The 27,600-nt window shown below is 50.7% G+C and overlaps 1 protein-coding gene across 2 annotated transcripts; it reads left to right on the forward strand.

The window, feature by feature from the left end:
* Positions 1-6,074: 6,074 nt before the first annotated feature.
* On the forward strand, positions 6,075-23,497 carry ATG16L2 (autophagy related 16 like 2). 2 transcript variants are annotated; one of them, XM_066367879.1, is made up of 18 exons: positions 6,075-6,760; positions 8,521-8,620; positions 9,206-9,308; positions 14,424-14,497; positions 14,775-15,026; positions 15,214-15,279; positions 15,629-15,745; positions 17,276-17,338; positions 17,942-18,050; positions 18,423-18,528; positions 19,767-19,837; positions 20,107-20,178; positions 20,289-20,409; positions 20,738-20,843; positions 22,159-22,308; positions 22,542-22,589; positions 22,690-22,791; positions 23,140-23,497. In XM_066367879.1, the coding sequence occupies exons 1-18, from the start codon at positions 6,643-6,645 to the stop codon at positions 23,225-23,227; spliced, it is 1,866 nt and encodes a 621-aa protein (XP_066223976.1). In that variant the 5' UTR covers positions 6,075-6,642; the 3' UTR covers positions 23,228-23,497. The 2 variants fall into 2 exon arrangements, with proteins under 2 accessions (XP_066223976.1, XP_066223985.1); XM_066367888.1 differs by lacking the exon at positions 6,075-6,760 and adding an exon at positions 8,276-8,352.
* Positions 23,498-27,600: the final 4,103 nt, after the last annotated feature.

Raw genomic sequence — 27,600 nt, forward strand, 5'->3', positions numbered from 1 at the left:
CCACCCGAATGACCATCAACATCACCTCACCAAGCTGCTCACCACACATCTGAGCACAAAGTGCCTCCTGATGTAGGATGCAGTGAAAACTTAGGATGGGTCTCTTTTCATGTTCACGAAGAAGCGCTACGAATCCTCTGTTTTTCCCCACCATACATGGAGCACCATCAGTACACGCCGAGATAAGTTTATTCATCGGTAGATTTTTTTTCTTTAGTGAACTCTGAAAGACTTGAATAAATCCTCCCCTCTTGTTGTCTCTTTCATAAGCAAAACAGCAAGACTTTTCTCACATGGTGTGTCACCGACAGCATACCTTGCAATCACGCTGAACTGGGATAAATGGCTTACGTCTGTTGACTCATCCAAAGCGAGAGAAAAGAATGGTGCTGCATTTATGTCCTTCACTTGTGTTGCCTCAATTTGATTTGCCATCACGATGGTACTATCATGAACAGTTCTTGCCAACAGAGGCATGTCTTTTTTTTTTTTTTTAATTTTTAATTAATTAATTAATTTATTTATTTTTACAGGGACAGAGAGAGAGTCAGAGAGAGAGATAGATAGGGACAGACAGACAGGAACGGAGAGAGATGAGAAGCATCAATCATCAGTTTTTCGTTGGGACTCCTTAGTTGTTCATTGATTGCTTTCTCATATGTGCCTTGACCGTGGGCCTTCAGCAGACCGAGTAACCCCTTGCTCGAGCCAGCGACCTTGGGTCCAAGCTGGTGAGCTTTTTTTGGCTCAAGCCAGATGAGCCCGCGCTCAAGCTGGCAACCTCGGGGTCTTGAACCTGGGTCCTTCCACATCCCAGTCTGACGCTCTATTCACTGCGCCACCACCTGGTCAGGCAACAGAGGCATGTCTTTTATTTGTTTGATTATCTTGTCTTTATCCGAAAAGTCGTCAAAAAGTTCATTGGCAACATCAAACGTGAATGTTTTGGCATACTTTCCATCTATGAATGGCTTTCCGTTTCTCACAATTGCTAAAGCACCAGCAAAGCTAGCTGAATTCAGTCACCTTGTTGGGTCCAAATACAGAGTTACTGCTGACTAGCTTGCACTCTGCACAGTAGCTTTTGACATGCTTTCTTCCTGCTATACCCCACTGGATATTTTGATGCAAATGTAGTATGGCATGTGTCGAAGTGCCGCTTTATATTTGACCGTTTCATTGATGCAATTTTATCATTGCATATTAGACACACTGCAGAACCTGCTCTCTCCACAAAGGCTAATTCCTCTGTCCATTCCTGCTGAAAAGTACAATACTCCTCATCTTTTTTTCTTTTAGCCATCTTCTTCGTCAAAAGGGTTTCTCTAATTAGCTAGCTGACTACTTGATTAAAAGGAGGGAAGTTTACTTCCTGACCTCACAACGACCAGTGAACGTTATGCATTATCCAATAAAAATTTGGTGTTATCCCGGAGGACAGCTGTGATTGGCTCCAGCCACCCACAACCATGAACATGAGCGGTAGGAAATGAATGGGTTGTAATACATGAGAATGTTTTATATATTTTTTTAAAAATTATTTTTATTCATTTTAGAGAAGAGAGACACAGAGAAAGAGAAGGGAGGGAGGAACAGGAAACATCAACTCCCATATGTGCCTTGACCAGGCAAGCCCAGGGTTTTGAACCGGCGACCTCAGCATTCCAAGTCGATGCTTGATCCACTACGCCACCACAGGTCAGGCAGAGAATGTTTTATATTTTTAACGTTATTATTTTTTATTAAAGATTTGTCTGTGAGCCAGATTCAGCCATCAAAAGAGCCACATCTGGCTCGCGAGCCATAGGTTCCCGACCCCTGGTATATTCCGTGGAGTATCACTGGCATTTACTACTTTCTAAATCCTGTGACCCATCATCTTCTCCTCAACAAACCTGTCACTTTCAGGTCCTGTCTGGCTCCCCAACATCATCTGATTTCTCTCATTTCCTGGGGATGGACAGGTCTGAATTCACTCTTAGAGAGCAGGGCCTGCTGGGGCCTTACACAGGGTATCCCAAGGCGAGGCTGGGCCCAGTGAATTCCCTCTTTTATTCTTCACACCAGCCTGTGTCTGCAGAGCTCTGGAGTCTTGTTGGAGATACTTTTTAAAAGTATTTTTTGAAGACTTTATTCATGTTTAGAGAGAAGAGAGAGAGGGGAAAAGATGGAGGGGAGGGGCAGGAAGCATAAAATCTCACATGTGCCTTGACCCGGCAAGCCCAGGGTTTCAAACCAGCAACCTCAGCTTTCCAGGTGATGCTTTACCCATTGCACCACCACAGGTCAGGCCTGGAGATAATTTTATTATACCTGTAGTTCCCTACAGCCCATAATTTACTGTCAGGTGTACCTGGAAGAGATGTTGCTGCTGCTCCAGAGGCCAACCTAATAGAGTGAACCGTTTGTTGAACCCTGAGTTCGGGAAGTGGGCTGCTGACCAACTTAGCCACCTATCCCTCTGGGCCAGGGGTTTGCTAAATGAAACCAATTGCATCCCTTTAACACTCTGGGACCTAAATTTTCTGTGACATATTGGATCTCTAAACCTTGCTCTTCACAAGGGCAGTTCCGGCCCATTCTTCCAGGCCTGAATCCGCTGAGATTCTTCATTTCATTGTACTTGTTCTTTCCACTGCCTAGAATTCTTTTTTCTTTCTTCTTGGCCAACTTCTATTTCATCCTCCACAACCCAACTCAAATACCATCATTTCCAAAAAGCAAGAACTCTTCCATTCAGTTCCTTCCTCCTCTGTGCTTTTTCTTTCCTTCTTTTAATTAAATTTTATTTTTTGATTTTAAAGATTTTTAAAAATTGATTTTAGAGAAAGAAAAAAACAGGAGGAGTGGGTAGCATCAATTAGTAGTACTTACTTCTCCTGCTGTGTGCCTTGACCAGCAAGCCCTGGGTTTCCAACCAGCCACCTCAGCATTCCAGGTTGACGTTTTATTTTTATTTATTTATTTATTTATTTATTTATTTATTTTTACAGAGACAGAGAGAGAGTCAGAGAGAGGGATAGATAGGGACAGACAGACAGGAACAGAGAGAGATGAGAAGCATCAATCATTAGTTTTTCGTTGGGACACCTTAGTTGTTCATTGATTACTTTCTCATATGTGCCTTGACCGCGGGCCTTCAGCAGACTGAGTAACCCCTTGCTCGAGCCAGCAACCTTGGGTCCAAGCTGGTGAGCTTTTGCTCAAACCAGATGAGCCCGCACTCAAGCTGGCAACCTCGGGGTCTCGAACCTGGGTCCTCGGTATCCTTGTCCGATGCTCTATCCACTGTGCCACAGCCTGGTCAGGCCAGGTTGATGCTTTATTAAGGTGAACAATTGTCCTCCTTTAGGGAGGACAGTCCTTTTCTAAGTTCTGTTCTCTCTCAAAAAGTGTCCTTCTAACATGTCCTCCTTTTTTTAAATTTATTTTTTTTTATTTTTTATACATAAATTTTTATTAATTTTAATGAAGTGACATCAATAAATCAGGGTACATATATTCAAAGAAAACATGTCCAGGTTATCTTGTCATTCAATTATGTTGCATACCCATCACCCAAAGTCAGATTGTCCTCCGTCACCTTCTATCTAGTTTTCTTTGTGCCCCTCCCCCTCCCCTTCCCCTCTCCCTCCTCCCCTCCCCCCCATAACTACCACACTCTTGTCCATGTCTCTTAGTCTTGTTTTTATGTCCCACTCATGTATGGAATCATGCAGTTCTTGTTTTTTCTTTTTTAAAAAAATTTTTTTTTTTTATTCATTTTAGAGAGGAGAGGGAGAGACAGACAGAGAGAGAGAGAGAGAGGAGAGACAGACGGAGAGAAGGGGAGGAGGAGCTAGAAGCATCAACTCCCATATGTGCCTTGACCAGGCAAGCCTAGGGTTCCGAACCGGCAACCTCAGCATTTCCAGGTCCACGCTTTATCCACTGCTGCCACCACAGGTCAGGCTGTTTTTTCTGATTTACTTATTTCACTTCATATAATGTTATCAAGATCCCACCATTTTGTTGTAAATGATCTGATTAAAGCCTGTAAGCAAACTCTTGGCCAATACAACAAGAATCCATAAAAGAGTAGTGTCCTTAACATGTTCACCAAGTCCAAGTTGGCGCCAACACCATTCCAAATCCCTGCGAATGCGACCCAACCCCAGTTCAGTCCGTTAGGAGCTATCACAAGGAGCAGGAGTCCAGAAAAAGTCCACATCCAGGAAAAGTCCACATGGCACTGGAATTGTTGTCACAATTCTATACTTTGCAGCTCACGTCCAAGTCTCAAAGACCGCTGCTTCTAGCTGGTAATGATTCAGGTAGACTGGAAAAGCCATCTGCAGCATGTGTAGAGATGGAGCCTCTGTTCTCTGCCTGGAGAGATGAGACTAGGGTGCTTTTCCCTGGAGCTCTGCAACTGTGGTGTGGTAAAGAGAACCTTGGGATATACTAAACTGAGTGGCAAAGGTAAATTCACAATAGAAGTTGGCAAAAGGGGGAGAGAGAGCTCTAAAGTAGGAGTAGGTCCCAGCCTGAAATATGAGTGGGGCATTGAGGTAGGAGGAATAAAGGAAACACTATATATTAAACAAAGCAGCAAAAAATAGGACTATCAATACCCACAACAGAGATCTTTGAGGGAAGAATAAAAAACCTGACTATTCAGGCAAGACATAGTTAAGTGGCCCTTGTGCAAATGAGATCAGTTTACCTGCTTCTTGGAATAAATACCCTAGGCTCGTCCACAGTGTCGTAGATGGGGCCAATGGCCCTGGGCTCCTTCAGCCTTCAGTGGCAAACCCCAGCATTCTGGGCAAGGTTAGGTCATAGGTGGCTGGAGCAGGGCTGGAAGAGACTGAACCCTCCCTTAGAGGAGTGAGGGGGAAGCCTACCTTCCAGTGTCCCTTTTTCCTCACAGCAGAGGCATGTAAACCTTGCAGGCTTTAGCTCAATGACCTTCCTATTCACTTTTGAAGCAGGACCCAGATGGAATCCTATGAGACCCCTTTGGGGCGTTGGAGCCTTTAAGGGCATATCCTAAAAGTTGGTAGTTCACCTGATCTCTATTGGGCTTTTTCTGCCTCTTGGTACCTTAAAAACCATGCTCAGAAGATCTTGCTGAGGGGTTTGAGGATCCCCATCTGCCTATATAAACCTTTTCTGTATATCTGGAGCTATTTGGAAAAAGACAAAACAGTGTTATTAGCTGGATCAAATAAAAGAAAGTAGAAGTTTGCAGTAGAAGAAGATTTGGCGTCTCCTGTTCATCAGCCTTCAAAAGAAATTAAAAAAAAATTTAAGTAAAAAGCATGATATGGTAGACCCATAGGAGTTCCAGGATATGACTCCCCCCTTTTAAATTTTTTTAAATTGACCTTAAAATATTTGCTGGGTATGCTTTAATAATACCTTGACTTTAAAGATTGTAAGAAATACCCATAATTCGAAAGGTTTGACAAAATACAGTAAATGCTTCTGCTACATATGCAGGAGCATTGTCAGTTTTAACCAGTTTAGGAAATTCAATAATAGAAAAATGCATACAGACAATGAGCTATAACCTGCTTAGCAGCCTCTCCTGTTCTGGCTGTCCTCCTTTTTGATATTGGAAAACTAATCTGTAAATGTCCGTATTCCATTGATGCAGAGTCGATCTATTGCCTGTGATGTGATGTATTTGTGTATAAATGAGTACTTTTTTCTTACAATTATTATTAAAAATTAATAGGCATGTAAGTATAATTACAATATAAAATATTAAAAATGTTTTTATTATGCATTTATCATATTATAGTGTATTATTGTTGGAATGAATAAAATGTTTATTTTATTTACGATATTGTTTTATTTTTGTCCTCCTTTTAATTGTAAAAAAGTTGGTCACCTTATGCTGTATCCACTGTGCCACCACAGGTCAGGCTTATTTATTGATTTTGGAGAAAGAGAGGAAGAGAGGGAAGGAGGAGAGAAAGAAAGAGAGAGATCAATTTGTTGTTCCACTTATTTAGGCACTCACTGGTTGATTTTTGTCACGTCCCCTGACTGGGATTCAACCGCTAGCTTGGTGTATGGGGAGGAGCTCCTACCAATTCAGCTACTGGGCCAGGGCTCTGTGTTTTCTTATCTCGCTCTCATATTGGGTGTGCCTTGAATCTGTGTCGCCTACCCTCAAAGATCTTGAGTGCTTCCAGGGCAGGGGCCAGGTATGAGGAGGTCTCCAGGTTCTGTCAGTAGAGCGCTGCGCGGTCCAGAAGCGGGAGGGCACACCTTCGCTGCTGCGAGTTTCTCCGGGGCAGTGGGGTTAAGAGCACTGGCCTTGGAGTCCCCGCCTGCAGAGCGCGCCAATAGGCACGGGGGAAGCTGCCCCAGAGGCTTGGACCTTGAGTCCAGCTTATTACTTCTGACAGCAATAGGAGCCCCAGCTTAGGTGAGAATTTTTTGAGGGTCCCTGCAATGTAGACCCGGGGGCGGCTTTTCACCACTGTTGCGTTTCGTTCTTCCCTCCAGTACTCTCTTGGTACGATCCGGGGATTCCCCCACTGCAGCACCCCCGCTGACGTCACGGAGTCCCCCGGAGGAACTGCCCCAGCTCTTCCGCGCCTTTTAAGGGCCCGGTGCGCTCGCTCGGGGTGGAGGGAGAGAGCAGCCATGGCGGGACCCTGTGGCCCCGGAGGCCCGGCCGCCCGCTGGAAGCGTCACATTGTGCGGCAGCTGCGGCAGCGGGACCGCACACAAAAGGCACTTTTCCAGGATCTGGTGCCGGCCTGTAAGTGTGCCTGGGGGGGGGGGGGGCGCTGTAAGGAGGGGACGGGGCTCCGGGAGAGTGTCTGCTTTCTCGGCTGTGTGGCCTCCCCTCAAAGATCTTGAGTGCCTCCAGGGCAGGGGCCGGGTATGAGGAGGTCTCTAACAATTGCACCTACCTCTTCTCTCCTCCCAAGCCTAGGTCCTGCTGGACCACCGTCTTTTACGCTGATCTCCAACTAGCCACATCCCTGCCCTTCCCAGTCCAGGCCCTGCTTAGAGCCCTTTCCTGGACAGCTTCTCCTGGTGCTCTCTAGGTCCCACAGGTCTCGGCTCTGCCTCCCACGAGCTGTGCTTCCTAAGCACCGGTTAGTCAGCCAGTGTGGGTTTGGTAGTCTCTTGTGCTCCCCCCTGCCGGGCACCCCCACGATAGAACCTGGTCAGTCCATTTGGTCCCCATAGCCCTGTGAAAGAACACAAGGCTATCCAGACCAACTACTTTTTTGGCCAGTCAAGGGAAGGAGTGAAACTGAATCTCCAGGGAGGAAGTTCAGTTTTGGCTTTGCCACTGATAGGAAACTGGCACAAGTGTTTGGAGTACCTCTGTGCCCAGCCAACCCTGGCCTGAGGGAGAAACCGGGAACTCCAGCCTGCAGGAGGGAGCTCACTGAACCCTGGAAGTCAGACTCTCATAGAATTGTTCCTGAGGGGTCTGGGGTAGGAATGTAGGTCAGGCAGGATAAACAGGTGTGCATCTGTGTGTAGGGACTCTGGTCACCTGAGATTGTTAGGCCTGGGGTTAAAAATCTAACCACTATCCCTTCAGCTCCATCACTGGGCCTTATTTTGGCTGTATCTTAACCAGCTGTCCCCTACCAACACCCACTGCCCCCAACTGTAAATGTGCGGTACTGGAGAGACTCTGGAGGGCTGAAATCAGACCCTTAACGTTTAGTCTTTTCTATGGTCTTGGGCAGGTCATATTCTTAATCCTCAAAGATTTCTCACCCATAAATTGGGCAAACTGGCTTCTTTAGACTTGCTGGGGAGCCAGTGCAGTGCCCTGAGGGCAGGGCTGGGGTTTTCTGTGAGAACTAGGTCTTACCTGGGTGAAGGTGACAGCCACAGGACTGGGTGAGGGAAAGCTGCTGAGGAGCTAGGCCTGGGCTTACCCCCTCCCTACCCTGGAATTGGTGAAAAAAGAAGAAGTGACCTGGGTGGGGGTGGAGGAGGTGTGTCAGTGTCTACAGCAGAAACTGCCAAACTTGAGGAGGGATAATTGCTCAAGGGCTTTCTGTTTTGGCTGGGATGGGGGAAGGGACAGAGAGAGGAAGCTCCCATCAACCTGGGGAAGTCAGAATTGTTTTTTAGTACAAAAAGTTAGGGGAAGAAAGGCCATAGGCAGGTGGAGCTCAGATTGTTTCATCACTCTCTCAGGCCAGGCCCAGCCCTATGGCAGGGAGATCACTCTCTGGTCCCTTCCTTTCTCAGGACCCTTGACAGACAGTGCCCAGCCATCTCCTTCCTCAGTTGTGGCCGTCCTTCTTGTCTTCTCTTGGGAGGACCTGGGAGCTGGCGCTGTGAGGAGTTCCTCCAAGGTGGAAGGTCCTGGTAGAGGTGCATGAACATCCCTTAAGCAAGGGGTAGAGCCCAATCTGCCAGTAGCTCTCCCATTCTGCACCCCTGGGCTCCTTCAGCCCTCCCAGCCAGAGAGGTAATCTGTATGCCTGGAGTCTGCTGGAAAGTGTCTGTCTTTGCCCCAGGGTCACCCTCTTGCACCCCTAGATAACCGTCTCCTAGAGAAGGCTGAGCTGCTGGCCCAGTTCTCAGAGAAGCTGCAGTCAGAGCCAAATGATGTCACTCCTGCTACCCACCAAGGCCCCTGGTGAGTGTGTGTTCATGGTCACAGTGGGCTACCTGTGCCTAGACCCTCCCCCCTCTGCCTACGCTGGGTTCATTCCTTCCCTGGTACCTCACTGGCCCCTGGTTGCTTACCCAGGGGAGGGGGATGGAAGCTCTTCAGCCTTCCCCCAGGCCTGCTGCTTAGAATGTCCTCTCCCACCTACCCGGTCCATCTCTGCATTTGTCCCATCTCCTTGTTTCCCACCCCTACACACATCTTTTCCACTTCTCTGTCTTTCTGTCTCCCTATTCCATACCTCATGCCTACAGAAAGGGTCCTGTTACCTGTTCCAAAGAGGGAGTGAAGATGAGAATCAGGAATGGGTTGAGGCTCAGAGTTGGGAGGTGCTTCTTGAGGAGCGTCCTGACCATAGAGACCAAGGTTTGGGAGACTCCCAGAGCTGAGAAGTCAAGGACAGCTTCAGTTTCTGGAGATGTGCTCTTTCCTCTATTGGCTTTCTGGCTTCCACCTTTTGCAGGAGAAAATTCATGGCTCTAGTTTCAGGCTTTTCATGCACACCCCCTCGGTGGAGGAACAGTGAGCACCATTCTCTTGATTGGTTGGCAGGGAGGAGGAGTTGGGGTCTGACTCAGACCAATCCCAATCACCAGCCACCCTGAGGGTGAAATGGCAAGAGGAGAAGGAGGGACTGCGGCTGGTCTGTGGTGAGGTAAGCTGGGCAGTGGTCTGAGAGAGAGTGGGGTGGGGCCAGGATCCAGGACTCTGAGGGCTGGAAGATGTGGTCCAAAGGAGTAAACAAAAGGACATTTCCCAAGTCCAGTACCCTGAGGCCAGATGGTGAGAGTGCTCTTTAGCTTGGCTCTGGCAGCTCAGGATGAGGTGGGTGCAATAGCAGCTGGAGGAAGGGAGGTGAGAGCTCAGAGAGGAATGTGAGGGATACAGGGGCCAGGGAGCCTCTGTTCCCCCTTTCTGGTGGTCCAGCCTGCTCTGCTTACCACTTGCCCTGCCACTCTAGGGCCTACCATCAGTTGATGCTCAATAACCATTTATAGACTAAAGGAGTAAGGTGGAACCATCTCTACGCTAGGGTGCACCAGCTCCAGTTGACACTGCTGCCCGTCGCACTCCCATGGTGTCCCCTGGCTTGTTGCACTTCACTCTTCCTGGTGTTCCTTTCATTTCTGTGCCTGTTGCTTCTGAACTTTCTTCTCTGGCTTCTTTTGCTCCTTCCTATCCTCCTCCCTTTACATGTGGGTGTGTTCCTTGGAACTTGAGTGGTAAAAAGCCAGTAGCCATGGCCACCATCACAGCCGCCTGGCCTATGCAGGTTCGCATTGGCTTCAGACAGTCGGTAATGAAACAACGGAGCCAAAAGCTGGTGGGCCATCATCTTTTTTTTTTGTATTTTTCCGAAGCTGGAAACGGGGAGAGACAGTCAGACAGACTCCCGCATGCGCCCGACTGGGATCCACCCAGCACGCCCACCAGGGGGTGACGCTCTGCCCCTCCGGGGCTTCGCTCTGTTGCTACCAGAGCCACTCTAGCACCTGGGGCAGAGGCCAAGGAGCCATCCCCAGCGCCCAGGCCATCCTTGCTCCAATGGAGCCTCCACTGCGGGAGGGAAAGAGAGAGACAGAGAGGAAGGAGAGGGGGAGGAGTGGAGAAGCAGATGGGCGCTTCTCCTGTGTGCCCTGGCCAGGAATTGAACCCGGGACTTCTGCACGCCAGGCCGACGCTCTACCACTGAGCCAACCGACCAGGGCCTGGTGGGCCATCATCTTTAATCCTAGCTTGCACCTGGCGGGCAAGTAAAAACACACACTGGGCTCCAAAACCCACTCATTCAGTGCTCACAAAGCTACTGACTTATCCGAGTTTCCTAGAATCAAAGGTTTCTAGCTCACCAGCCTTATTCACCTCTGTTCCCCATCTCCTTCTGCCTGCACAAACTCTGCACAAACTGGCTTTTCCTTCAGCACTCTGCCATTTTGGCTGCTTTTCCTGGCCTCTTCCACGTGGCCTTTCTCTGCTCTCCTCTCTAATGATAATCTCAAGAACCGAGAGAGCAAGCTCCCAGTCTACCCCACTTTATAGTGCAGAAATCAAAACCTTTAATCCAATATACAAAATAGGGAAGTCTCTGATACAAAGTCCACCCCACATCAAAAAGGGTGGGAAAGGCTTAGTCCTAAAACCAAGCCCTAGGCTACAAGGATCTTGCCTGCCCATAGCACGCCCCCAACACACATTAATATCACCTGAGTGACGGCTTCCACCTGGGCAGCGCCATCTTTAACAAAGTGAGCATAATATATTGTATCTGCCCAACAAGTGGGTTCACGTACTCCCACAGCCTCAGAGATTTTGTTTGCTGACTCCCAGACTCATGTCTAACCCAGACCCTTGCTCATCTGCTTTTATAGACTTCACATCTAAATTTAGACTCACTATTGCCCTTGTAATACTATGGTCTACACCACATTGAGGCGACTCCCTGCAGGCATTGGACTAAGCATTATTTCAGCTAATCTTCCACTTTATGGTTGCAGAGGAAACTGAGGCTTAGACAGGTGGAGCCAGGACTTGAACACCATCCCACACAAATCCAGCTTTTGTACTCTCCATTCCATTCTTTCAACACATATTTATTGACAATTGCTATATGCAAGGCACAGGGAGTGCAGTAGTAAATAAGACCAGGCTTTATGGAGCTTCAAGTCCACTGCAATAGACTGACAGGCCACTAAACTCAGACCCAGTTACAGTATGCCAAGTCACTTGCCCAACCAGTGTGGGAATGGGGCTATGACTCCAGTGAGAGCATCTCCCTCAGAGTCCTGTTGTAGTATAACTTGATATTTGAGAAGTGGTTCTCAAAGATCTGAACCCCACTGCTAGGCTGTGATCACCCCAAGGCCTGGGATGCTTTTGTTTTGCCTCCACTGTGTTCCTGGGGCCTATCTCCACAGTCTGTGCTAATGAATATTTGTAGCCTAAGTGATGAACGAGGTAGATCATGTACCCCTCCACTGGTAGTCAGTCACTGGAACTGGTAATCCTGGGGACACCCCTGACCCCTACCAGCCTTTTTTTCTGAACTAGTCCTGCCTCCAAATCCATCACCTTCTGCTTCCTGTACCTTATGTGGCCTGGTCCAAATTACCCTCATTCCACCTTGGATGCCTTTTCCCAATGACTTCCACTAGTAAAAGACAAGCAATATATAACACATTCTTCTTGTGAACATTTCAAGAGAACAGAAGCCTATAGCATAAAAAAGTAAAATCCTTGCCTAACCAGGCGATGGCACAGTGGATAGAGCATTGGACTGGGACACAGAGGACCCAGGTTTAAAACCCCGAGGTTGCCAGCGTGGGGTCACTGGCTTAAGTATGGGATCATAAACATAACCCCATGGTTGCTGGCTTGAAGCCCAAGGTCACTGGCTTGAGCCCAAAGGTCACTGGCTTGAGCAAGGGGTCACTCGCTCTGCTGTAGCATCCAGGTCAAGGCACATATGAGAAAGCAATCAATGAACAACTAAGGAGCCACAATAAAGAACTGATGCTTCTCATCTCTGTCCCTTCCTGTCTGTCCCTATCTGTCCCTCTCTCTGTCTCTGTCACACACACACACAAGCTTCTTTTACCACCTCTCCCCACTATCACTTTGCCACTCCTATCTCTGAACTCATGGTTCTCTTTCTATGATACTTTTACACACCCCTCACACTCAGCACTCCCTCTCTTCCATTTCCTTAGACACACAGGTCGGTTCTCCTTGTACGCCAGGGGATGAGGTTTTATTTTTTTTGTTAGTACTATTTCACACATCACAACAAGCATGTATTATTATTATTATTTTAATTTTTTATTTTGAAATAATTACAGATTTATAGGAAGGTGCAAAGACAGTAAAGAGAGGTCCTGTGTACCTTTACCCAGCTTCCCCCATTGGTTATACCTTATTTAACTATAGCACATACAACCAGGGATTTGATATCGTTATGAACTGTATATAGTTCTTTGCGATTTCACACGTGTAGATCTGTGTGAACATTAATATAGAGCACTATTTCCTCACAGAGATGTCCCTCTTGCTACCCTATTTTAGTCACAACTTACCCCTCTCCCCCAACCATTCCTAACTCCTGGTAACCACTAATCTGTTTTCCATCTCTATTACTTGAATTTTGAAAAGCATGAAATAAAAAAAAAATTCTGAAAACCGAAACTTCGATGGAAGTAAATGACAGGTGAGGAAGTAGAAGTGGTGGGCAGACTGCTTGGTGGTGAAAGGAATTATAAGTGTTATAAACTGGACCAGTTATGAAGTAGGCCTCCCCGCCCTGTATGCACAGGGCCCCTCCCCAGGCCCACTCACATAGGGCGTCATGTCAGTGCAGGTGGACAGCACCAACCTTGTTCTTCAGTCCGTCCCTCGCCAGTCCCACGTGAGAAAGAACACAGGAACAGGTTAGCAACAGAGCCCTCCACTTTGGTTATTTCCTCATGTTCCTCTTGCCACATTGGTGGGAACTGCTTTGTCTGGGCCTCTCTCTCACACTGACCACTCAGCTCTAAAAGGTGGGAGATGAAGTTTACCTCTGGCTTCCCCTGCTCTTGGCTGTTGGGTGAAGGACTGTTCAGTGGGGCTGGGATAGAGCTGAGAGGAGCCTCACCCCCCACTCTTGGGCTGTGGGGCAGCTCTAGTATTCAGTCTGGGTCCTGTGCTCTTACAGTCTAGTCCTGTTCTTAGTCTGTGTGCCTCTGCTCAGGGCTCCTTCTTACTCTCCGGGATCTATGCTTGGGTAAGCCAGGGGTTGGAGAGGTGGGGAACAGAACCCATATCTCTTGAACCTCTCCTCTAGACCAGCCCTTTACTTGGCCTGGGTTCCAATATCAGCTCTGCCACTTAGCTGTGTGACTTTGCGCAAGACATTTAACCTGTGTCCATGGCCGCCTCTGTAAAATGGGGAAAATGACAGTACCTACCTCATGGTGATGTTATGAGGATTAAAAATTACTGTGTGTAGGCCCTGGCCAGTTGGCTGAGTGGTAGAACGTCAGCCCAGGGTGTGGATGCCCCAGTTTGATTCCGGTCAGGGCACACAGGAGAAGTGACCATCTGCTTCTCCACCCCTCCTCCTCTGTTTTCTCTCTCTTTCTCTGTTCCCCTCCTGCAGCCATGGCTCCATTGGTTCCAGTGCATTGGTCAGGGTGCTGCTGCTGCTGGTTCCCTGGAGCCCCTGCCTCAGGCGCTAAAAATAGCTTGGTTGTGAGCATGGCCCCAGATGGGCAGAGCATCAGCCCAAGACGGGGTTGCCACGTAGATCCCTGTCGGGACACATGTGGGAGTTTGTCTCTCTAACTCCCCTCCTCTCACTTGGAAAATAAGGAGAAAAAAAAAGTTACTATGTGTAGAATGCTCAGAACAAGGCATGGAACACATAGGTGCTATATTAAAAAATAAAAACTTCCCATTATTTGAAAAATATTTCTCATAATAATATCGTGTTAACCTATTAGATAAGCATTACCATTCCCATTTACAGGTGAGGAAACAGCAAGTTCAGAGAGGTTAAATGACTACCCCAGGGTCACAGAGAATATAAGTGGCCATGCCAGGACTGAAACTCAGGGGTTAAACTGCGGCGCCTAATACCCTTCCACTGTTCTACAAAACAGCAGAGCATTCCGTGTCAGACCCTAAGTCGACCTGCGCCTCAGCTTGCTTTTCAGTAAGGGGGCGGGTGGGTGGAGTCGCAGACCCTGGCTAAAGCTCTACAAAGAGGGCCCCCTGTCCTGTCCTTAACCATCCCCAGATGGCCTACCAGGTGGTGGAAAAGACCGTAGCCCTGGGCACCCTGGAGTCCAAGCTGGAGGAGCGGCGGAGCAGGTAAGGCGCGGGCGGACGCTAGAGAGACAGCGCCCACCTCTGGGAGGAATCGAGTTATCTCTGCAGGGAAGGGGAAAGGGGTGACCTCGCGCGTCTCCCGCAGGGCCCGACAGCTTCCCCTTCGTCCTCTAATGCCCAGGACTGCAGGACTCTGAGGGTAAGGCTAGGTGGGAGACTTGCCTTAGCTGCTTGGCTGACGTGTGTCCACGGGCAAGTCTGTCCCAGCTCCGAGACCCGTTCCCACAGGGAGGTGACGTTGGCTTACCCCCTGCTCTAGGTTGGCGGCTCTGGAGGCTCGGGTGGCACAGCTGCAGGAGGCGCGGGCGCAGGAGACCGAGAAGGTGGACGCGCGGCAAGCGCGGAACGCAGCGCGGCGGGAGGCCTACGAGGCCCTGCGCGCGCACACCAAGCTTCAGGAGGCGGCACTGCGCAGGCTCGAGGAGGAGGCGCGCGACCTGCTGGAGCGTCTCGTGCAGCGCAAGGCGCGCGCTGCCGCCGAGCGCAACCTGCGCAACGAGCGCCGCGAAAAGTGAGAGCGCTGTGCCCTGCCCCCAAGGGAGGCGAGTGGCCACGCCCCCTGAAGGGTGGGTCCCATTCCTTCTTAGGGGATGGGAACCCGTTGCGCTTTCCCCAGGAGAAGGAAGCCACCCCCACAACTGATATGGGAAGGTGGCAGCGTCCTGCGCCTGGATCCCAGGATGTTTTTCTCTCTCTAGGGCCAAACAGGTGCGGGTGTCCCATGAGCTGAAGAAGGCTGCCAAACGGACAGTGAGCATCAGCGAGTAAGGGTGGTGATGCGCCGGAACCTCTGACGCTGGCTCTGCCCACGTGCTCTGGAGTGCCCTGCTCTTGGGCCACTGCCTCCAATTCTGCCTTGTCTCACACCTGCCTGTGCCCACCCATGCACCTGACCGCACATGTGCACAGCCATGATGGGGAGGGAGCATGTAGATGGAGACCACAGAATGGTGCAGACATGTGTGGTCATAGGAGCCAGCACGCGGACCTGTCACACATGCGCCCATACAGTCCCCTCATCACAGGGCCTGCATATCTTCACCTGTGGCACCCTGGGGCAGGAAAGGGCTGGCTTGATCCTTTGGCCTTCCTAAACTCCATTCCCTCTCCCAGGAGCCCAGAGACCCCAGGGAATGGGATCAGGGAGAAGGCTGAGATGACTCGGACCCTGCCTGCTGAGCCCGAGTTTCTAGAGAGTGAGGCTGGTGAGAAGTGGAAGAGGCCCTTCAGGTGAGGACTGTCCCAGAGCTCTGAACTGGGCCCCACCCCGGAGTCTTCCAGTAGGACCTTGAGCCTGCTCTTGGGTTGGGAGGAGTCTTGGAGAGATGCTGGGGTACATCTCAGACCTCCTAGGACAGATCTGGTCTTCAATGCCACCTCAGGGACCCCAATGCTTATCCTCCCTTCTTTCCTTCCCAGGACCAGATTTCTGGGTGGTGGGGTGTCAGGCTGGTGAAAGGGTGTCACCAGCAGGAAACCTATGGGCAAGGCCCAGAGCTTAGATGTTGCAGACGTGTGTGCATACACGGGGATATGAGCACACACAAGTGTGCAAACCTAGGTGATCATATTTGAATGTGTGTGAACACCTGAGCATGTGTAGATGTGAGCTTACACAATGGCACTTGACTGGGGCTTCACTTCCTGGACCCCTCCCCTCAATCTGCCCATCTGTCTTGATTTGCCTGGCATTGAGTTTGCCCTCCCCTGCCCCATTCACCAGGCTGAAGGCTCTCTTCCAGCTCTTCCTTGCAAGTCACTGGTGTCCAGGCCTCAGGGCAGTGAAGGAACCTTGGGGAAAGCCATGAGATGCTGGTCCCTAAAGCTCTTGGCAGCCCTGGTGGGTCAAGTCATCTCAGGACACACCCTCTCCTGGGCATTTTTGAGATCTCAGCAGGTCTAAGTTCTCCCAACCCTACCCGAGGCCTTATGCTATCCCAGCTTGGAGGCACCTTCACCTCCAGCCCTCCACAGGCCCCAGCTCAGCCTCCCAGGAGCTTTGGTTGGGGTGTACTTGGGTGATGAGGCAGTTCTATCATCAAAGTGAAGACTTGGGGAGAATTCATTTCCAACTCCCCTTCTGCCGCATCTTCATGGGATTGCTCTGGGTCATGCCTCTCTCCTGGTCTTTTTATATACATATATATATATTTTTTTTTTACAGAGACAGAGAGAGAGTCAGAGAGAGGGATAGACAGGGATAGACAGACCGGAGAGAGATGAGAAGCATCAATCATCAGTTTTTCGTTGCAACACCTTAGTTGTTCATTGATTGCTTTCTCTCTATCTTTTTTTTTTACAGGGATAGAGAGAGAGAGAATCAGAGAGAGGGATAGACAGGGACAGACAGACAGGAACAGAGAGAGATGAGGAGTATCAATCATCAGTTTTTTGTTGCGACACCTTAGTGATTGCTTTCTCATATGTGCCTTGACCGCGGGCCTTCAGCAGACCGAGTAACCCCTTGCTCAAGCCAGTGACCTTGGATCCAAGCTGGTGAGCTTTGCTCAAACCAGATGAGCCCATGCTCAAGCTGGAGACCTCGGGGGTCTTGAACCTGGGTCTTCTGCATCCCAGCCCGACGCTCTATCCACTGCGCCACCACCTGGTCAGGCTCTCCTGGTCTTGTAGGAGCTAAATTCTCATCCTGGACTCCAGAGGCTGTGAGCCCCAGCGTCCCTGGCAGAGTAGGGTTAAATGACTGCTGTCTGCACACCTACCAGCTAGTCTCTTAGCATGTCTCTCTTGATTCTGTCCCAGGTCTGCCTCTGCCACCTCCCTGACGCTGTCCCGCTGTGTAGATGTGGTGAAGGGGCTTCTGGAGTAAGTATGTGTGTACACCAACATGTGTGTGAAGGGATGGGACACCTTGGAGCCCCGTGTGCAGCTTCTGGAGCCCAGACTCGGTCTGTGTATGTGCCTCAGCCTGTCTCCCTGTGTGTTGCCCTGCACTCTGCATGAGTCTTTGCTGAGCCCCAGAGGCAGGAGCTGGGTGTGTGGCCTAACTTCAGCCCTTGCTTGGCTATCCTAGGCTCTGTCCCTCATCCATTTTCCTCACAGGGGTCCAAGAGCTCCAGCCTGAGGTTGGACAGGAACTACAACTCAGTTGGGAAACAGGTTCAGAAATGTCAGGGACTCATTCAGGGTCACAGAGCCAAGCAGTGGCAAGGCCAGGGATGAAACCCCAGCCCCGAGGTTTCTCTGCATCCATCAACTCTGCCCTGCCTCTGTGCCTTTCTCTGTGCCCCTTCCATCTGCATACTGACCCCTGGGGTCAGAGGCCGGGTTGGGGACTGTGCTCCCTGCACCTCCTTGTCACGTTCTGTTGCCTTCTATGTCTGTTTCCGTTGTTGCTGCCTCAGGGGGACTTGAGGCTCCCGTGTCAGAAGGCCTTGTTGAATGCTCTTGTGTTGCCCCTTCCCTCAGTTTCAAGAAGAGGAGAGGACACTCAATTGGAGGAGCCCCTGAACAGCGATATCAGAGCATTCCTGTGTGTGTAGCTGCCCGACCTCCTACCCAGGCTCAGGATGTGCTGGTAAGGGGGAGCTGGGCCACATGCTTTGGGTGCTGATATGGGGAGTATGGGCCCCAGGAGTGGTCCAAATCAGCCAGGGAAGCAGGGCGGGGCTCCTCAGCAGAAGCAGGACTTTTCTGCCACAGCTTGTGGTGGGTGCCTCTCAGCCTTTTGTAATGGGGGCATGGACTGGAGAGGGAGAGACAGGAGGCTGGGAGACCGGAGGCCAGGCAGAGGAGTTGGGGTATCATTGGGGGAAGCTGCTGTAGGTGTCTAGGCAGAGGTGATAAGACCCTACTGGATGCATGAGTGCATGTGAGAGAGAGCCTGTGAGTATACACAAAGAGGCCTGGAAGGCAAGGATGGGGCACCAGCCTCCCCTTTTCCCCACAGGATGCCCACCTTTCTGAGGTCAATGCAGTTCGTTTTGGTCCTAATAGCAACCTCCTGGCCACTGGAGGGGCTGACCGCTTCATCCACCTCTGGAATGTTGTGGGAGGTGAGGTCTCTCCCATGCAAGCCAACCCAATGCTTTCGCTCCAGACTCTAGCCTCAGCTTGTTTCTTGGTGGGCAAAGGTCTTAGATCTCTTTGTTTCCTCAGCTGGAACATTCTTTTTTTTTTTTTTTTTGTATTTTTCTGAAGTTTGAAATGGGGAGGCAGAGAGACAGACTCCCACATATGCCTGACCAGGATCCACCTGGCATGACCACTAGGAGGGGATGCTCCTTTGTAACCGGAACCATTCTAGCACCTGAGAGGTGGAGGCCATGGAGCCATCCTCAGCACCCAGGCCAAGTTTTGCTCCAATGGAGCCTTGGCTGTGGGAGGGGAAGAGAGAGACAGAGAGACAGAGAGGAAGGAGAGGGGAGGGGTGGAGAAGCAGATGGGCGCTTCTCCTGTGTGCCCTGACTGGGACATCCACACTCCCGGCCGACTCTCTACCACTGAGCCAACCGGCCAGGGCCTTCACCTGGAACATTCTTGTGGACAATGGCCAGATGATCCCTTGGTAAGAGTTTTGGGCTCACTTTTCTGAAGAAAGGTGGACCCTTCCAGCTCTTGGGGTCCAGGCCTGCCGGCTGAGGAGGACTGAGCTCAGATAGTCCTGTTAGGAGAGGTAGGGGTTCCCTAGGCCACTTCTGTTACCACTTGAACTCTCAGAATTCAGTTGGACACCAATGATAGCTAGCTAACTTGGGCTCTACAGAGGTGGGGTGTTGAGAAGTCGTAGCTGGCTGCTGGAGGCTTCCCAGAGGAGGCGTATCTCCAGCTGGCCTGGCCCTGGCTTGCTGTGTGACCTAGGTACAGTCTCTTTTCTCTGGCCATCTTTAACCCTGTGAAATGACCAGCTATCCCCTGGGACCATCTGTGGGCAGTTTGGGGAGGTGCAGCCCAGGCCTCTAGAATGGACCTAGCAATTCTATGCTCTAAATTGGGAAAGACCGCCTGACCTGTGGTGGCGCAGTGGATAAAGTGTCAACCTGGAAACACTGAGGTTGCAGGTTCAAAACCCCGGCTTGCCTGGTCAAGGCACATATGGGAGTTGATGCTTCCAGCTCCTCCCCCTTCTCTCTCTCTCTCTTTCTCTCTCTCTCCCCCACTAAAATGAATAAATAAATAAATAAATAAAAATTAAAAAAATTGGGAAAGACCGATCTTTCTGTGCAGTTCAGCTCCTCATTTTCATGTTGTTAGTGACCTCATTGCACCTGCCCCTTCCTTTGGTCCCCCCCAGGTCGTCTGGAGGCCAACCAATCCCTGGAAGGAGCTGGTGGCAGCATCACCAGTTTGGACTTCGACCCCTCGGTGAGGGGACTTAGCCCCAGAGGCGTGGGATGCTCCCCTCCCCCAGTCTCCACCCCAGGCAGATGGGGCTCTGGGACCTGAGAAACACTGGTATCTTAGAACAGGATCCCACATAAATCCTCCTCCCTGGGCCCAGAGGCTCCTCTGTCTGCCTGGGGGACCTGGGCTGTGGGAAGCCCCGAGGCAGCCCTGCCCCAGCCCTTTGGCCTGAGGGATGTTGCCTCTGGCCAGGCCCAGGTCCAGAACTTTTTCTATTCTCATCTCTCCAGGGCTCCCAGGTATTGGCAGCAACTTACAGTCAGGCTGCTCAGCTCTGGAAAGTGGGAGAAGCACAGTCTAAGGTGAGGTCTGATTGTGGAGGCAGCCTGCATGTTGGAGGTCATGCCTTGAGCCTGGAGGGGGTGTTATGGTGGGCCATGCCTTTAATCCATTTTGGGGGTGTGGGGGATAGGAGACACTGTCTGGACACACAGACAAGGTGACGGCTGCCAAATTCAAGCTAACAAGGCACCAGGCGGTGACTGGAAGCAGAGACCGGACAGTGAAGGAGTGGGACCTTAGCCGGGCCTACTGTGAGGACCCGGCCCACTGCCCCCTGCTCTTACCCTTCCCACCCCCATGCTGGGCCCTGAGGGACCTTGACCTACTTCTTGGGAGTGATTCCAAGATACATAGGCATTTGGGGTGAAACCTCCTAAGGGTCTTCCTTCTCTGTTCCCCACTGGTGGTTTCTGGCAGTTTCTTGGTGACCTCAGGCTTTGGGCTGGGAGGGAGGGGACCCAGGTTCTACTTTTGGGAGGACATTGCTCCTCTGGGGTCTCCCCACTCTTCTCATATGTCTGGTGGGCTGGCTGCTCAAGACCCTTCTCTGAGGCTGAGGCGCTGCTGCTTGCTTGCTAGGCTCCAGGACCATCCATGTCCTCTCCTACTGTAATGATGTGGTGTGTGGGGACCATGTCATCATCAGTGGCCACAACGACCAGAAGATCCGGTTCTGGGACAGCAGGTGACAGATGTGGGCTGTGTGTGGTGGAGGCATGGGGACAGGGCTGGGCTCCTGTGTTCTCTTTCTTTTTTCTGGCCGTGGAGCCATGGAGGGTAGCTCAGCGGAATGAGGCTGCCAGGCTTGACCCCTTGAAGGCTTAGCCGGAGGACCTGGGCCACCTTAATGGTTCTCCTTTCAGCCTCTAGACTCTGCCTGCACCTTGACAGTCAATACCTAGAAGCATCTTTTCTCATTTAGTTACCACTTTTAACCAAAAGGATCAAAAGTTTTAGTTGTTTTTTAAGCGTAAGAGCCCAACACTGGGCTTGAATGGTAAAGAAAAGCCAGTACGGGAGCCAGCGCCAGGCCTGTGCCAGCTTCTCCGTACTGGTCTGTAATGATGGGCACTGTAAAGCCAGAAGGCACGGCCAGGGCCACTATCACAGCAGCCTTCTGGCCCATGCAGGTTCGCATTGGATTCGGACAGTCGGTAAAGAAACAACGGAGCCACAAACTGGTGGGCCATAGTCTTTAATTCTAGCTTGCACCCGGCGGGCAAGTAAAAACACACACTGGGCTTCAAAACCCAATCACATTCAGTGCTCACAAAGCCACTGACTTATCCGAGTTTCCTAGAATCAAAGGTTTCTAGCTCACCAGCCTTATTCTCCTCAGTTCCCCATCTCCTTCCTTATCCCAGATACAAACACTACACAAACTGGCATCTCACTCAGCACTCCACCATCTTGGCTACTTCTCCTGGCCTCCTCCACGTGGCCTTTCTCTGCTCTCCTCTGCTCTCTCTTCTAATGATAATCTCAGGAACCAAGAGGGCAAAGTCCCGTTCTGCCCCCATTTTATAGTGTAGCTTCACAACCTTTAATCCAATATACAAAATAGGGAAGTCTCTAATACAAAGTCACTTCTCTGAGGCATGATTGGATTGTACCGTCCCACATCAAAAAGGGTGGGAAAGGCTTAATCCCAAAACCAAGCCCCAGGCTACAACGATCCTGCCTGCCCCCAACACACATTAATATCACCTGGGCAACGGCCTCCACGTGGGCAACTTTATCTTTTACAAAGTGAGCATAATACATTTTATCTGCCCAACAGGCACCTTGCCCTGCATTTCACACAGGTTAGGACAAACTTCCCTCGCCCTCTCTCTGGCACTTATTTTAGTGACCCAAGGGCTCTCGGAGCTCTGGCTCTGAGACAAGGGCTGCCTAAGTTCCTGTGGAGGAAGCTGGCTGTGGCGGGAGATGCGTCACTGTCAGCCCAGGAGGGGCCCTGTCCGGGTGGGCTGCTCCTCATCCCAGTCTCTTGTCCTCAGGGGGCCTCGTTGCACACAGGTCATCCCTGTGCAGGGCCGGGTCACCTCCTTGAACCTCAGCCACGATCAGCTGCATCTGCTCAGCTGTTCCCGGGACAACACACTCAAAGTCATTGACCTGCGTGTCAGCAATATCCGCCAGGTGTTCAGGTATCTGCCTCATGTCCACTGACCCTGTGTCTCTGGCTGGGGCAGCTGGGACCCTTGTCCCCTGTAAATAGCTCTCCAGGGCCTGTCAATGGGGAGCCCTCCCTGGAGGCAGTCTGGACAAGGGCCTGCTGAGGTACCCAACCCCTTGCCAGAGAGAGAAATCTTTTGAAGATCCTGGCTGAGGGCAGGAACTGGTAGCCACCTCCATTCTGACCAAGTCTATCTGTCTTCAGTGCTGATGGCTTCAAGTGCGGTTCTGATTGGACAAAAGCCGTGTTCAGGTATGTCATGAAAGCACCTGCCTATGCCCAAGTGTGCCCCATCTGACTGTATATCCTCACCCCTGATCTTCTCTCTTCTGCTCTACTCTTACCACTGCAGCCCAGACAGAAGCTATGCACTGGCAGGTTCCTGGGACGGAGCTCTTTATATCTGGGATGTGGACACTGGGAAACTGGAGAGTATCCTACGGGGACCCCACTGGTGAGCATGGCCACCACCTACCTGCCCACCCTAGCCTCAGGGCCACTGCCACCCCGGCCCCAGTCTTGCTGAGCCAATTCCACGTTCTGACATGCTAGGGCCCTGGCATCCCCAGTCTTGTGTCTATATCTTCCACCTCCCAGAACCTTTACAGTTCACAGGGCGCCTTTCCACATGCACGTGGGTCCATCCTCACCATAGCCTTGTAAGTCCATTTTATGGGTGAGGAAATGGGCTCAGAGAGGGCCTCAAACTGCCTAGGTCCAGTAATGAGGCAGTGCTAGGCTGTAGGCCCAACTTCTGATGTCCCCCCCCCCCCCACTGAAGCCTGGCCCTCCCTCTCCTCAGCGCTGCTGTCAACGCCGTGGCCTGGTGCTACTCTGGGACCCATGCAGTGAGCGTGGACCAGGCCAGGAAAGTTGTGCTCTGGAGCTAATGTCATGACTTCCCCTGCCAGTCTGAAGCCTGAAGCCTGAAGCCAGAGAACAGCTTCCTACTGCCCCACTCAGCTCCAGGGCCCGTGGGCCCAGTGAGGTGTGGGCGGGAGAGGGGGTAGGGGTGGGCTCAGGGCATTTGGTGGGGAAGAAGGCCTGGCAGGACCTGGCCTGTTTAAAAACAAAGTGTGGGTTAGGGGTGGGGATTACAGTACTTTATGTTATCCCTATTTCCTCATTTTTTTTGTGTGCCAAAAATGGAAAAGAAATTACATCTGAACTGGTGTCTGCTTGCCTCTTTGCAGCATTCAGGGAACAGTGGCATTTGGGCTGGTGGCTTGAGGAAATCCAGGCTTAGCCCCCTTTTTACCTCCCACACAGAGCTGGGTAGAGCCAGCCCAGCATCCATGCTATTCTAGTCTAAGAGGAGATAGCATGAGAAAGGCCAGAGGCAGCACAGGGCAATGGCTCTTGGAGGCATGGAAATTTCACTCTTGGTCCAAGCTGGTCCTGAGGCCAAGCCAACACCTTGGGCCCTCTTTCATGCACCTAGGGTAGACTGAGGCTGAGGCAGGGCCGTTGGAACCCAAGGAGGGAGTTGGGGAGGCAGCCCAGAAGGGCCTTAGTGGAAAGGGTCTAACAAATTAGAGTGATATCAAGTACTTATTACACCAGGCCTGCCTTTAGACCAGCCAAGTTCTTGCTCCAGGGCCAGAACCTAGAGTGGGTGGGGAATGGCCTCCGTGTGTCTGTTAGTCTGGGAGGGGCTGGGCCTGGGCCTTCTCTTACATCGGCATCTAATTGAATCTGCACAAGTCTCTGAAGTGCACGGCAGACCCAACAGGGTAGAGCCTGGGCACCCCACTTCCTTCACCAACCTGGGGCATGGTGCACAGTGGAGGAGTCAGTAGGGTAGCCATTGTCCTGAGTGAGGGGGGCTGACCTCTGGGCATCTGCTCAGCTGAGAGTCAAAGGCTTCACTCTAGAACTGTCAGCCTCCTTTATCACCCTAGAAAGTCTCCCGTGGGGACCTTTGCCAGTCCCAGGGTTTGGAAAACCATTTCCAGAATGGGCAGCAGACAGCAAAGAGCCTGGACTCTGCAGCCGGACGGTCTGGGTGTGAATCTCAGCTGCATTATTTAGTAGCTGAGTGATTTTGAACAAGTTACTTAACATTTTGTGTCTTAGTTTCCTTCTCTGTAAAATGGAATGATAGTATACACCTCAAGGATTGTTGTAAGGTCTCAGTGTGCTAGTATTTGTAAAGCTCCTAGCACATGTCAAAGGCTGTATAAGTGTTGGTTAAGTATCCAGATCTGCTGACTCCTGGATCACTAACTGCTCTTGGATGCTCAGTGGTCCCCTGAGATCCAGGTGATACACTAGCTACCTCCTGGGCCTCATCGTCCCCCAGTGAGGTTAGCTCCTCAACCCCTCACACTGCACATCCTCTTGGCACCAAGACCTGGGGTCACTGTCTCTTTCTTCTCCAATCCTGCTGCCACTGCAGGCCACCTTCTAGAACTACTACTGTTACCCTACCCATCCCTTGCCAGGGTGGCTGGCTGGCTTTCTTTTCTTTTAAGTGTGAGAGACAGGAAGAGAGAGATAAGAAAATCAACTCATAGTTGCGGCACTTTAGTTGTTCATTGATTACTTCTCATATGTGCCTTGACCCAGGAGGGCTCCAGCCAAGCCAGTGACCCCTTGCTCAAGCCAGCGACCTTGGCCTTAAGCCAGAGACCGTGGGATCATGTCAGTGATCACATGCTTAAGCCTGAGACTCTGCGCTCAAGCTGGTGACTTCAGGGTTTTGAACCTGGGACCTCAGCATCCCAGGTTGACCACCACTGTTCAGGCAACCTCGGCATGAATTTCAGAGCCCTTGGGTCTACACTGCTGGCCTCAGCTGCATCTTCATTTCCTTACTATTCTGAATGGTCTTACATGCGATTTTCTCTCTACTCATAATGCTCCCAGCCCCCAATTCAGATATGTCTTTCAGGATTCCCCCAAGAGCCCTCCCTCACTTGCCAGGCTGGCTGGGGTTGGGGGTTCCTCTGGCCTCTGCTCCCGTTTGTGTCTGCCTCCCTCCATTTTCAGCAGGGAACTCTTGGAATAGGCCCAGATGGGAACAAATACTCCCTGGAGTCAGGCCTGGCACAGAGAAATGTTTAAGTGGCTAAATTCTACTAAAGGACTGCAGCCTAACAGTTGAAGATACTAGGAATCCAGCTAGGAATCTAAAATTCATGAAGGCTCAGCCCTCATGCCCTGGCTCATGGTGGCCACCAGGAGTCACCAGCTGCTTACAATCTACTGAGGCCATTCTGTCTCCTGGAGTCCATGGCCAGAGATCAGCGCCTCCAGTAGCCACCATTACCCAGTACTTATGTCTCGGGCCCCATGCTCCACACTTTTCCTGAAGTATCTTATTTCTTTCTGCTAACCACCTTGTGATGTAGGTATTTTTTCCACAGGTAAGAAAATCAAGCCTGATCAGGCAGTGGTGCAGTGGATAGAGTGTCATCCTGGGACACTGAGGACCCAGGTTTAAAACCCTGAAGTTGCCAGCTTGAGCGTGGGCTCATCCAGCTTGAGTGCAGGCTCACCAACTTGAGTGTGGGGTCACGGGCTTTAGCGTGGGATCACAGACATGACCCCATGGTTGCTGGCTTGAGCCCAAAGGTCGCTGGCTTGAAGCCCAAGGTCACTGGCTTGAGCAAGGGGTCACTGGCTTGGCTGGAGCCCCTCAGTCAAGGCACATATGAGAAAGCAATCAGTGAACAACTAAGGTGCCACAACTATGAGTTGATGCTTCTTCATCTCTCTCCCTTCCTGTCTGTCCCTTTCTCTCACTCTTGCTAAAATAAAAAAAAAATCGAGGCTCAGAGAGGTTAAGTGATGTGAGATCACACAGCTGACATGGCTGGATTGTGACTATTATCCTGGTTTAAAAAACAGAATATGGTCTCCAGTTAGGCAGAGCTGCATGGAATTCTTCATACCCCCTCCCCCATGCCCACTGGTGTGCCCCATGCCAGGGGGTGATTCTAGCTTTATGCCTAACCCAAATCCCTCCTTGCGTCTTTTCTGTTCTGAGCCTGAGCCTGGAGGGAGGGTTAGTGTCTTTATTTTTTTTTTGTGAGAGATGGACAGGAACCAACAGACAGGGAGTTGTTCATTGATTGCTTTCTCATTTGTGCCTTGACTGGGGGGTTCCAGTTAAGCCAGTGACCCCTTGCTCAATCCAGCAACCTTGGGCTTCAAGCCAGCAACCTTTGGGCTCAAGCCAGCGACCATGAAGTCATGTCTATGCTCCCACGCTCAAGCCAGATGAGCCTGCACTCAAGCTGGTGACCTCGGGGTTTCGAACCTGGGACCCCAGCATCCCAGGCCGACAACTATATCCACTGCGCCACCATCTGGTCAGGCAGGTTAGTGTCTTTTTTTTTTTAAATGTACTAAAATTTAATCTTTCGTAAAAGCTGTAATTTAACCTGACAGTAAAACACAAGAAGCAATATTAGAGTTGGTTTAGTATATTATATATTTTAGCTTTGAAAGCCATTGAAATCAGTTATCCCAGTTTTTTTCCTATAAAAGACCCATTTTTCCAAAGCATTATGCACAATTTTAATTAGAATATAATGACAGGTGCCTGACCTGTGGTGGCGCAGTGGATAAAGCATCGACCTGGAAATGCTGAGGTCGCCGGTTCGAAACCCCGGGCTTGCCTGGTCAAGGCACATATGGGAGTTGATGCTTCCAGCTCCTCCCCCTTTCTCTCTCTCCTTCTCTCTCCTCTCTAAAAATTAATAAATAAAATTTAAAAAAAAAAACCTTTAAAAAAAAAAAAGAATATAATGACAGAATGATAGCTCATAATTTTTTTTTTTTTGTATTTTTTCCGAAGCTGGAAATGGGGAGAGGCAGTCAGACAGACTCCCGCATGTGCCCAACCGGGATCCACCCCGCACGCCCACCAGGGGCAACACTCTGCCCACCAGGGGGCGATGCTTGCTGCGACCAGAGCCACTCTAGCGGCTGGGGCAGAGGCCAAGGAGCCATCCCCAGCACCCGGGCCATCTTTGCTCCAATGGAGCCTCGCTGCAGGAGGGAAAGAGAGAGACAGAGAGGAAGGAGGGGGGGGTGGAGAAGCAAATGGGCACCTCTCCTATGTGCCCTGGCAGGGAATCGAACCCGGGTCCCCCGCACACCAGGCCGACGCTCTTCCGCTGAGCCAACCGGCCAGGGCCATTTCCTTACTATTCTGAATGGTCTTACATGCGATTTTCTCTCTACTCATAATGCTCCCAGCCCCCAATTCAGATATGTCATTTTTAAATATAAAATGAAGTCAATGACTCAAAAA

This window comes from Saccopteryx leptura, chromosome 1 (assembly GCF_036850995.1).
Source record: "Saccopteryx leptura isolate mSacLep1 chromosome 1, mSacLep1_pri_phased_curated, whole genome shotgun sequence".
NCBI lineage: Eukaryota > Metazoa > Chordata > Mammalia > Chiroptera > Emballonuridae > Saccopteryx > Saccopteryx leptura.